We start from the raw sequence: 12,483 nt of genomic DNA on the forward strand, positions 1-12,483 counted from the left end.
TACTTCAAAGTCTATTCAAAGGAGTTTAACTCAGTTGAATTTCCAAATAACAAGCTGCTATGGTTTGAATGTGACATAATCCCTCCCCTAAGGGATTCTGTGTTAGAAGCTTGAACCTCAGAGTTTCTATGTTGGAAGGTGGTAGAACCCTGAAGGAGGCTTAGGAAAAGACAGGTCCTTGGGGAGCATTATCCTGGGAAGGGATTAATTAACTCCATCTTCATGGAACTCCAGAGAGTTCTAAACAGAGTGGGTAACTATAAAAGCTCTAACTGGTCCTCTCTGGCCATGCGATTGCTCTTTTTCAATTATGTCCCCATGATGGCATCCACCACCCTGTGATATAGCTAAGGAGGCCTCCGCCAGAAACCAAAATAGGTGGAACTATCCAATCTTGGCCTTCTAACCTCAAAAACCATGTGTTAAATAAATCTCTTTTCTTTAAAAAGGACCCAACCTTGGGTGCTTCTCTGTAGCAATAGAAAATGAGCTAATACACATATCATCTTATTGTCCTCATTTCAGATATGAAGACCCTGAAGTTAGACAAGTTATAACATTTGATTAAGAGCCACACAGACATCAAGTCAATCTGAACCATGGAAATGTGGCTATGGCATCTTCTCCTTTTTCAGTAAGTGGTTTCTATTGAAGTAGAACACATGCTTAGCAAAGAGCATAAACTGTGCCCCACGAATTTTCATAGTGAGCACATCACCCAGATCAGAAAGTGGAAACATACCAGCACTCCTGGTCCCTTCCTGGAAGTCATTAAACTCTCCCCCCTCCCCCACTGTAACCTCTGCTCTTAATTTCGAGCATCATTGATTAGCTCTGGTCTGCTTTGAATTTATGTAAATGATCTCATATTCGTTACCATTTGTTCCTACTCATCATAATGACCTCATAATCTAAACAGTAACCCTTTATGTCCAGTGTATGAGCAAACTGAGACGTCTCCAACGGCTCAGCCACCCTCTGGTCCCCCATGTCACTGTGTGATGGGAGAGTCTAACCTGTGTTCTGGGGAGGCTGAACACTTCTGCTGATTCAGTATCCTCCAGCCTCAGTTTCTGCTGTGGAATGATCCTGGAGATTGGGAATATTCGTGTGAACAAAGTGTTCTACAGCCCTAAACTGATCCCAAACTCCCTGTCTGTGCCCTCACTTTCCCCATGGTTGGCAACAGCCTCTCTTCCCCCAGGTGCTTGCCTTCCTCCTTCACATGCCCACTGTCACTCTTGAGTAAGACTGACTGCGACCCATGGCATACAGCCCATGTGTTCTGCCTTCCTCTCCCTGCCTCCTGCAGGCTAGATACATCCAGTACAGCGTCCACACGCATGCACAAACATTTTTTGCCCATCTACCTCCTTTAGTAACAAGTGCTTCTCCACGACTGAGGAGAATGACTCAGTAGGCAAAGCGCTTGCTTTACAAACATGAAGATCTGATTTTGGATCCCTGGCACCTGCATAAAGCCTGAACACAGAGGCAGAAAAAGGTGGATCCCAGGGACTTGCTGGCCAGACAGTCTACTTCAAGCAGCAACTCCAGGTCCAGTGAGAATGCAGAGTGACAGAGGAAGGTGTCCAATACCACCCTCTAACTTCCGCAAACATATGCATGGCTACATTCCTGTACGTGCACACACACACCAGCAATAACAAAAAATGTTTTTCCAGCTGCAGTGACCTGATTCCAGATTTATATGGTGAACAGTAGGTACTTGATACAACCTGCAGTGGATGGAAAAATTCATCAGTATGGAACTTCCCTACCAAAACACAAAAAGCCTCTTTGAGGGCAGGATACAACGAATTTAAATCCAGGGCTTTGCTAACAGGGCCAAAGCTGTGACTGCAGCCAGGGTCTGCTCCTCAGCTGAGACAAAGACAGAAGGTTGGGAGAAAATAGGCCAAAGTCAGCCATTCATCTGCTGGCTCAGAGATCATGGAAAGCTTGCCTGATCCTCACCAGGCTGCTATGGGGGCCTCCTGCTCATGACTCTAGCCAGCCAAAATGCCTCATCCCAAAGCTTCACAGAGGAGAACCCGCTGCCTGTCCAGAGGCAACAGGACTTCTGTGTGCTCCAGGCACTGGGTGTGGGTTCAGGCAAATGAGCTGCATCACACCCAGATATAAGGGACGACAGCCACCAGGACTCATTTCCAGTCAGTACTCATCAGGATGGAGGGTGGCCCAGAGCAGCTGCAGCTGCCCAAGGCACTAGGGGAGGCAGGGGATGGGCAGGCCTTGGCTGAAATCCAGGAGTTGGCTCTGAAGTGGTTCATGGAGACTCAGGCCCCCTCTATCCTGCAGAATGGAGCTCTGCCACCCTGGTTTCATGGATTCATCACCCGCAAGTAAGGCTGCCCCTGACAACGCGGCCAGCATGGCCCCACAGTTCCTCAGGGCTGAGAATATCCCCTAAGGATTCTGGAACTCTGGGCTCCTGACTTTTCCCTCACTAGGCAGAACCCTGGGGGTGGATGGGACAGATTGAGGAAGCTTCTGAAGGCAGGTCTGAAGAGCATTTCCCGAGTGGGGTCCTTGCAGCTATGAGAAGGACTATGTAGGGGCTGGGCATGTTTGGATGAATTCTGAGTATCTTGGCAAAAGTTAAAAGACTGTGCCATGCACCAGCATTGGGATCCTATTGTAACTAAGCTGGAAAACTGGCCAGGAAACCTAGACACATGGTTATCCTGGCGTAGGAGATAGAATGTGGGATTTGGCATTATGGTTGATCTAGATTGCTAAGCTTCCCAATACTTGATGGAGGAAGGAACGAGAAACAAAGCCCACCAGGTACTGGCCTGGTGCCTAACACAGCACCAGAGACAGCTTTATGGATCACTTGAGGCTGTGTGCTCAGGGGGGACCTGTACCTGCTTTAATGCTCTGCTGTCACTGTCGTGACACTCATTTGGAAATAATGGACCTTACATATTCGCTTGGCGCTGATCCCTACAAATTATGAAGGTAGTTCTAACTTGGTGAGTAACTGGCTAAGGAAATATATCATCTGTATTCTGCCAAGCCAAGACAAAAAACAAAAAAGCTAGAATTTTCTGCCATGCCTCCAAAACACTTGGCACTGTGTAGGGCATGAAGAGGGTGGGAAATAGGCTCCTGTAAACTTCTCTCGTGACCAAGCTTGAGACGCAGCAGCAGCAGCAGCTCTTTGCTGCAGAAACTCTCCTGTAGTATGCATCTTGCACAACCACACACCTAGTCCCGAGACAGGGATTGCTGCCAATGCAAATGTCTCCAGCTGGGTGGCATCATTCTTACTCTAGAGTTATCCAGGTGGAGAACAGATAGCTGCAGACAGTGTCTAATGCACCTGCTGGCAAGGCTGCAGTGGGGAGTGGAAGGTGCCTTGGGACTCACATCCAACTCCAGGCTGAGTCTTTAGTTTGCTCATGTGAGCCAGGACCAAGCACGGATTGCACCTTGAAAGGTCTCAGAGCCAAAAGTCTAAGAAGGTTCTCTACCAAGGGCTGAAATCTGCCTCAATCTTGGACCCAAGACCATGGCTTGCAAGGATCCTGAGGCGGGTCTAATTCAGGCTACTTGGTTATTGTGGGGCTACAGACCCCAGTTAATGGCATGTCCTCTGTCCAGGCAGACAGAGCAGCTACTCAGGGACAAAGCTCTCGGTTCCTTCCTCGTCCGCCTCAGTGATCGGGCCGTTGGCTACATCTTGTCTTACAGGTAAGTACGTGGGACACCCTCTATGAAGAGCCAGGCAGCCTCAAGACTCTATAACCCAGAGGCTGCTGATAAATGCAGAGGCCCAGAAACCCACTGTCTGGTTTTCCCTGGGCCCCGACTCCATGATTCATCCATCCCAGCCTTGGCCAACGCTTTCAGGGCAGTAGCACTGACTATATGCCAAGGATGTTGCTGCAACCTTCAAAGGCATGAGCAGAGCCAGATAAAATATCTTTCTGGTGGGAACAGATGAATTCTGAGCCCGGTAAAGGAGAAATAGCTATTTGCTAGTGGAAGAGGGCATGGTTGAGTATAAGAAAGCCTTCTAGCAGATGGATTGGCATAAATAGAAGTGCAAGGTTTGGGGAGCCCCAGGTCCCTGGGTGCAGCAGGAATCAGGATATCTGGGGACAGCCTTGGATGAGAATTCTGACACAAAGAAGGGATCCAGGGAGACTGCCACTTCACCAGTATCCTCGTAACAGCATAAGGAGGGAGAGCTGGAGATAGATAGTCTAGAGGTGTGAAGGCTACGGGGGACCCATGCCATCGTTGACTATGAAGACCTTGGCTGTGAGTAAGGCTATAAGACCAAAGAAGAGGGGACATAGGCCTGGTAAAGCCAGAGGTGATGTGAACTCTGGCCTGACCATAGGCTGAGTGGGGAAAAGGCTCCCTCTGGAGACCTGGAGGGAGGCCAGGAGTGCAGGACAAACTTCCAAGTCTTCAGATTCTGATTCAAATGATGTGCACAGACTCTCCTTGTTCAGATCCTAACCCAGAGGAAGCTTCTTTGCCACTCTGTGCCTCTGCCATCTCATATGTAAAACAGGACTATTCTAGTTACCTATTACAGGTCTGTTGGATGTGCTCAGTAAGACGGTGCATTTGAAAATGCCTGGCACCGAGTACACAAACCATGGAAGGGCCAAATACATTTTTTTTCTTTTTTCTTTTTGGATTTTCAAGACCGGATTTCTCCATAGCTTTGGAGCCTGTCCTAGAACTAGCTTTGCAGACCAGGCTGGCCTCGAACACATAGAGATCCATCTGCCTCTGCCTCTGCCTCTGCCTCTGCCTCTGCCTCTGCCTCTGCCTCTGCCTCCTGAGTGTTGGGATTAAAGGTGTGTGCCACCACCACCTGGCTGGGCTAAGGAAATATTAATCATTGATCAATACTCATTTTTCCCCAGACACTATTTTGGGCACTTTGAAATATAATAAGTAAGCATTTTTCAAATCTCTTTTCATTTTTGTTTTTCCTTTATTCTGTATTTCTTTGAGCTTCTCTCTCTCTCTCATGAGACCTTAGGCAGAATGCCACCTTGTAAAAGACAGCGAGAAGAGGTGCTCAGAGAAATATGAATAGTCACGAGGGACAGAAGAGTCCAGAGATGAGCCAGCACGCTGACTCACTGGTTCACATCAGGAGTTGTCACTTCCATTCCTGCTTTCCTCTAACTGGCACAAGGCACGTGGATGTCCAAGCTGTGGGGAGAGGGGAATGGACAAAATGTACAAAAAGAGTAACTTTCTTAAAAGAAATAAGAAAATATTTCAATGAGTAAACCAACTGCCTAAGAAAATGGGATAAACAAAAATTTCTTAGACACGAAAAGTACTCACTCTAAAAGACTGATAGATTTGGATATGAGGGCAATCTGGCTGTGACTTCTGTCACCCCACTGGTAGCCAGGATGGATTCAGCTGACCTGGGTGGCTAGACGGTGCATCTCTTTCCTCCCTCACCACAACATGTGCCCCCTTCCTGAAGCATGCTTGGTTTGAAGAGGACAGGCTTCCCAGAATAAAGGAGGAACCCCCTCCAAAAGACTGATAAATTTGATTTCCTTGATATATATATATGTGTGTGTGTGTGTGTGTTTATATATATATATATATACACACACACATACATACATACATACATACATACATACATACATGTCTTTTGCTCCATCTTGCTCCTGTTACTCTTTGGCATATTCTCAGTAGAAATCAGCACATGCATTCATAAAAAGATAAACATAATAGCTATATTTATAAAAACCTCAATAAAGAAACAGCCTAAATACCCAACAGATTATAGGTTTTCTATCAGATGAGGCACTACACATAACTTTTGAAGGGAAGAAGCTAAATCTACTTGGACCTCAGTGAATCCGAAAAATACCTTGTGTTAAGGAAGTGAGATACAAATGAGGATTTTTGCATAATTTTCATTTATTTGAAATTCCATAAGGGAAAAAGGGAACTTATAGCAATAGGGTCAGGAAGAGGCCACCTGTGGGGCACTTGGCAAGGAGGGGTGAGGCAAGGTTTTATATCCTAATCTACCTGTGGTTACACGGGCATTTTTATGTGTAGAAATTCATCATGCTGCACACCCATGATGTATGCTCTGTGTTGAAATCATTCTTCCATTAAAAAAAAAGAAAGAAAATGAAGACATTGGGATTATATAGGAGGCGGGGTTCAGTTGTTCCAGAAGATGGGACAGGGTGAAGCAGAATGGAAAGGTGCATGGTTGGATCTCGTCTTTACTGGAGACTTTGATATTTTCTTTCTCGTTTTTGTGTTGATAGGTTGTCACTTTGTTTTGCTTTTTCATTCATTTTGAGCTTCTAAAATACTGTATTAGCCAAACGTGGTAGCCCATACCTACTGTCCCAGCACTGGAGAAGCTGGGACAGGAAGATTCACCTGAGTTTGAGGCCAACATGGGCTATAAAATGACATCTTCTCTCAAAAATAAATGAGTAAATAATTTAAAGATTTAAAGTTAAGATAGCTAAGTAGAGAGGGCTGGAGGCATGGTATTTCAGCACTTGCTCAGCATGGGTGAGGCCCTAGGTTTGATCCCCAGGACCACACACACACACAAACAAACAACAGCAACAACAAATAGATTGCATTAGTAAATCTGATGAGCAAGATTTGGGGTACCCTTGTTTGGGGCTCACTGAGTGTCTCAATCACTCTAATCCCAGTCCTGCCCTCCCCAAGAACAAGCTCAGGTTCTTCCCAGGGCCCCAGACATTTGAAGCCTCCCACTCCATCCCCAGTTCCCCGAGGAACATCATAGATGGCATGAAAAGGGCAGCCCTTGGTCAGCTGAGTCTGAACAGAATGGAAACACTCAGGTGCAGAGCTGGCCCACTGGAAGGCAGCAGCCCAACCCAGTCCACATGTAACTGTGTCACAGGGGTAGTGATCGCTGCCGCCACTTCGTCATCAACCAGCTCCAAAATCGACGTTACCTTGTCTCCGGAGACACCCTCAGCCACAGAACCCTGGAAGAACTCCTACGTCATTACCAGGAGGTGCAGCTTGAGCCCTTTGGAGAGACCCTTGCTACTGCTTGCCCACGGGTAGGCACTTTTCTTACCTGGTGAGGGAGGTAGGATTGGGGTGTCCAGGCTTGGGGTGACAATCACACAGGTACACCCTATGAAGGGAACTCAAAGGAGTCATGGGCCCTCATTCAAAAAAGTACCTTTCCCAAGGTCAGGAACCTAGTGGGATGTTGCCATCCTTACCCTGCCATACCTGCAAGCAGTTGGAAGCTGCCAGTGTATGACCATAAGCCTGTTATATCCTCACTGCCTCCAGTTAGAGGAAAATGACCTCTATGATGCTGTCAACACGGGCCTCCAGCAGACTAGTCTAGGCCTGAAAAACCCAGCTGCCATGGGATTTCCTATCGTGGTTCCTGACAAGGCCACCAGCCCCCGCCTTCCTGCAAAGCCTCAGGTCTCCTTCCTGCACACCAAGAAAGCCCTGGATGTGAATCCCTGGACAGTCTCCAAAGAGGAAAGTGCAGAGGTGAGGAGGATCTGTGCCACACAGGCTGATGGCTGCTATGTGGTGTGTGTGTAGGGGGGTCATACCAGTCAGGTCCTTAGAAACCACCAGAGCAGTAGCTTCAGCTATAGAGGGTGAGCATCAGGCCCCCAGTGTAAGAACCACAAACCGGTCTTAGTCCCCAGTGATCCACCAATTCTATGGCCTGCCCTGGTCAGCTTGATGGATTTCAAACCTAGGCTAGACTTCTATTTTCTCACCATGAGGCTTTGTGCGAGTCATGTACTCTGAGTCTATTTCCCATTCCTTACGTTCGTGGGAGATCTCAATGAGAATGGTCACGAGATACCTGAAAATCACTTAGCAAACTGAAGTGAGACGTCTGCATGCTAGGACAGGCTCAGAGAATGCTCTTGATGCATAGACCACAGTACGCCAAGGATTTGTTTTTGCTGTTGCTGTTTTTTTTTTTTTTCTTGAGACAGGGTTTCTCTGTGTGGCCTTGGCTGTCCTGGAACTCACTCTGTAGACCAGGCTGGCCTCAAACTCCCAGAGACTTGCCTGCCTCTGCTTTCCAAGTGCCAGGATAAAAGGTGTGTGCCAACACACCCATGCCAAGGACTTCTTATGCTCGGAATAAAACCTAAAATCCTCAGAGTCTACAAGAGCTTCTCCAGTAACTGGAACCTCCTTCCCTTACTCACCATGACCCCATTGGCTTTCTAGATATTCCTTAAACCCATAAGCCATTGAACTTTCTGTATACTCTGCCTGGGTCTCTTCTTATGAGAGAGTGACATCACTCGTACTCATACTGCATTGTGTCTCTCCTCAAAAAGGCCATCTGACCTATAGAACGCGCCACCTTTCCCACCTGACCTATAGGGCATGTCATCACCTCTCCCATGTGACCTATAGGACATGTCACCTTTCCCACCTGACCTATAGGACATGTTACTATTCCCACATGACCATATGGCATGCCACCTTTCCCACCTGACCTATAGGACATGTTACTATTCCCACATGACCATATGGCATGCCACCTTTCCCACCTGACCTATAGGACATGTTACTATCCCCACATGACCATATGGCATGCCACCTTTCCCACCTGACCTATAGGACATGTTACTATCCCCACATGACCATATGGCATGCCACCTTTCCCACCTGACCTATAGGACATGTTACTATTCCCACATGACCATATGACATGCCACCTTTCCCACCTGACCTATAGGGCATGTCACTTTTCCCACCTGTTATTTTCTCTACTCTGTTACCTGCCTTGCTCTCCACAGCACTGATCATGAGCTGACATGGCATTACCTATGTCACATTCATATGTCATATACTACATCAATTCCTTGTACATTCCTAGCACAGCCCCATGGTGCTTGTTTCCGGATTAGAATATAAACTCATGCTGGCCTCGAGACTTAAGACTGCCTGTCACGTAGCTGATTCTCAGTAAATATTTGTTGAATGGATCCACAAGCGATGGGCTTGGGATACAGCTGCTCTGAAAGGGCACACAGCAGTGAGTGGGTAGGCTCATGGGGCCCTGCACAAATGGACCATGCTAGAGGCAGGAGGACCAGGCAGGATGAGTTTGGGTTGGCTGTTGAGCTAGTTACCTTGGGTGCCAAGGTAAAGACTGTACTTAGAATCATAAACCAGGAAACATAAAGGTCGTGAGCCAACCCTTGCCTATGATAGGCAAACTGAAGCAAAACAGGGGCGGGGAGACTTATAAAGACAGCTCAGGGGGTGTGAGGTCACGGTACCTATGGAGTGCTTTTTAAGACATTCTCTGTCCCTCTCTCCCAGGCACCCACTAGAGGGCCCCCTATTCCTCAGAGGAGTCCCTTTCTTCTGGATGAGCCTTCTGCAGGCCCCAGCGACATCATATACGCGGACCTGAAGAAGACAAACCGGGCACAGCAAGGCTTGGACATAGAGGTATCTAGCAGGCACAGGCTAGCTCCAGCTGGCAGCCTGGCTTGTTCCCCAGGCAGGAAGCCCTCAAGGAAACTCTCAGATGAAGACCAGAACAATCCCAATAACCCAGAGCCCGCCCCATGTGGGGTGAAGACAGACCAGAGTGCTACCATGTCTTATGCTTCCTTAGGATTTCCCCTGCCCCCCAATTCTGAGGTCCCAGGATCACGGGCTTCTACTTGGAGGCAGGGGTTTCTAAAGCTGAGCCATGAGGCTCAGTCCTCCTCTGAGGCCAGTTCTACAGACACCTACCAGCTTGCTGGGACTGCAGGCCTACGACAGGAGGGTAAGGACAGACCAGGCCAAGGAAACAGTACTTATGAGCCGATTCCAACCTTCTGGCATGGAACTGCCAAGCTCCCATACCCTGAATTCAGCTCCACATACAGCCAGCTATCAGGGCCCACAGACTGTGGCTATGAGATCTCAGGGACGTCTCGGGTCCCAGAGCCAGGGAACAACTATGAGCAAATCCCAGCCTCCAAGAACAAGGACACTGGACGGGTGACCAAGGTGAGTTCCCTGGGTGGCCTGGTCCTTACAAAATACCCAGTGAGCCAGACAGGGTAGCACATGTCTTTCATCTCAGCACAGAAGTAGCAGAAGCAGGAGGGGTGTTGTGAGTTTGAGGCCAGCCTGGCTTCCGTAGTGAACTCGAGGACAGCCAGAACTACATAGAGAGAACCTGCGTGTGCTCCTCAAGCAGGAACAGGTTACTGCCGATGCTCAGAAGTACCAGAACTTTCCACCTGGTGATATAAGGATGAGGGTGAATGGGGGCTTCTAGCCCACCTAAGAGCTTCCTCTATGGCAGAACACTCCCTGTGTTTCTCAGAGCCCACTGCGGGGCTGTCGGAACCACCGGGAGGTCCGTGGCCCTAGTCATTAATAAGCAGCTCTCTAGCCTGTGGCTTTACCATGACAATTTCCCTGATGACTAGGGATGCCACATTCACCAAGAAAAAAATACAAGGCATCTATTAAATTTGAATTGCACATAAATCAGTAGTTTTGACGCATCTCAAAAAATCATAATGGTTTCTTATTTATCTAGAACTCAGATTTAACTGGGCAGCCTGTATTTTCACTTGGCAACCCTACCCAGGCTTTCTCTTCCTTGTCTGTAAAAAGGGGCTGACCAATTGGTTATGCCCACGGCAGCTGCCCAAGGAGCAGTGTCCTACATTCTCTCTTGACAAGACACTGTCAGAGGTGGCTCTTGGTGAATAGGATGATTATTTCTGAGGATTCATGATAAACAGGAAGAGAACATGGATGGGGGTGTAAGGACACCAGAGGGAGTTGGCTGCTCCTGGGTCCCCAGGGAGGCAGATGAGCCCATCCAACCCCCTTCCAAACCCTCAGCTGCCTCTACTCGTGAACAGTAAAAGTAGAAAGCTCCACTCCTGTGGGCACAGCCTCAAGTCTGGGGAAAGCTGGAACTTCCCTCTCCTGGCCTGAACAGGGACATCCTGAGCTTCAAAGCAAAAAGCTTCTGGGGAACCAGTTCCTCCCTCAGGCCAGGGCTGTATCTTCCAGCTCTAGCTCTGTCCCCACCATTTTCTGAGGTGTTGATCCTCTCAGACCCAGGCAGTGGACAAATCCTTTAAGGACCTCCAAAGCCAGGTTTACACTTCCCCTGGATGCCCCCATGTCCTCCTCTAACCCTGGGAGTCCATATATAACCCCTCCCGTCCTCCATCCTGTCCCAGCAAGGCCCCAGATGGGAAGTAGTGGGCAGGGAGCCCAGGACATACCCAGGAGGGAAGCTGATACTCTGCAGTACCCCCCACCCCTTTTCTACATTCCTCCCTTCCCACCAAATAAAGGCAAATCGGTCTTAAATCTGAAGGCTGAGAGTGGGGTTGGAGGCCCCGGAGAGGCTTGTGGGAGCCATACCAGCATTGTAGTCTGGCATCATTTTTCCAGCTTGAACCCTCACCCCAGACCCCAACTAAGAGCTTCTGAGCCTGGGTCTTCCCATCTCTGCTGGGGAGCCCAGGTTCCAACGTCTCTCCCTTCCTTCCAGCCTGACAAGTTCCGGAGGCTCTTCTTCACAGACAAGAAGCACAAATTCTGAGAGAGGCCTGGCATCCAGGGGGTTTCCTGGCTACACCTGGATACCCTCAACTCACCTGAAGGTGTGACACAACTAGCCACGGCAGAAGCAGGCTCTGGGATGCATACCTGGGAAGGCATGGGAGAGACCTTGCCACAGCCTGTAACTCCTGGATATGTCCTCAGCGCTGTCCATCCACACAACGAAGGACACAAGAGTGGGGACTGACTAAAGGAAGGACTGGGTGAACATGCAGAGGCCTGGGCTGATGAACGGCAGAGCCGGCCTCATACCTCAGATTCTTCACAAGCATGTGGCGGGCCCCTTGCCGACACAGACATTCTCCCACCTGGCTAAATGACATCATGCTATTACTTCTGAGGACAAAACCAGTTCCCTTCCTCGTGTTCTTGCCGGGTGATGGGAGAAGGCCAGGAGCCACATTCTCTGCACCTGCCCCAGGAGGGTTAGAACAAGAAGCTGGGTCCAGCCTCAAAAGTCATGATGCTGACGTGGCAGCGGACTGGGAACTGCCCATCTTCCTGCCCCACGTTTCCATCTTTATCCCAGCTTTGCTCTGCATGCTCCTAGTTTGTGCTGCAGATGAAGAAACCGAGACCCAGCAACTTATCTGAAGATGTGGGCAGTGAGGGCCTGGACAGAGACCCCTCAATAAGACAGGCTTAAGCTCGGGATGCACTGCTGGGCAACATCTGGAGCCAGCCAGGGGACACCTGATGCCATGCCTATGGGAGCAGGTCACCCCTGCCTGCCTTCTGCCTCCAGCCAGGCCTGCCCTTTGGATCAACCCAGATTCCTCCATGAAACCCACCATTAGCCTGGTGGTTTTACCTCCAGAGAGCACCTGGGGCTTTGCCCAGGCCCTAGCTTGGAAT

The 12,483-nt window shown here is 48.9% G+C and overlaps 1 protein-coding gene across 1 annotated transcript; it reads left to right on the forward strand.

Moving 5' to 3' along the window:
- The first annotated feature begins 2,190 nt into the window (after positions 1 to 2,190).
- Positions 2,191 to 11,608, forward strand: Sh2d7 (SH2 domain containing 7). The gene is made up of 6 exons (XM_038321247.1): positions 2,191 to 2,366; positions 3,631 to 3,720; positions 6,926 to 7,091; positions 7,333 to 7,545; positions 9,358 to 10,041; positions 11,558 to 11,608. Exons 1-6 carry the CDS (start codon positions 2,191 to 2,193, stop codon positions 11,606 to 11,608), a joined length of 1,380 nt encoding a protein of 459 aa, XP_038177175.1.
- Positions 11,609 to 12,483: the final 875 nt, after the last annotated feature.

Source organism: Arvicola amphibius, chromosome 3 (genome assembly GCF_903992535.2).
Source record: "Arvicola amphibius chromosome 3, mArvAmp1.2, whole genome shotgun sequence".
NCBI lineage: Eukaryota > Metazoa > Chordata > Mammalia > Rodentia > Cricetidae > Arvicola > Arvicola amphibius.

What these genes read in the sequence shown, in the direction of transcription:
- Sh2d7 (XM_038321247.1), top strand. Translation starts at nt 2,191, where the DNA reads ATGGAGGGTGGCCCAGAGCAGCTGCAGCTGCCCAAGGCACTAGGGGAG. An exon ending in GGCTACATCTTGTCTTACAG is followed by an intron (nt 3,721 to 6,925) that starts GTAAGTACGTGG and finishes ACTGTGTCACAG; the next exon opens with GGGTAGTGATCGCTGCCGCC. An exon ending in ACACTGGACGGGTGACCAAG is followed by an intron (nt 10,042 to 11,557) that starts GTGAGTTCCCTG and finishes CCTTCCTTCCAG; the next exon opens with CCTGACAAGTTCCGGAGGCT.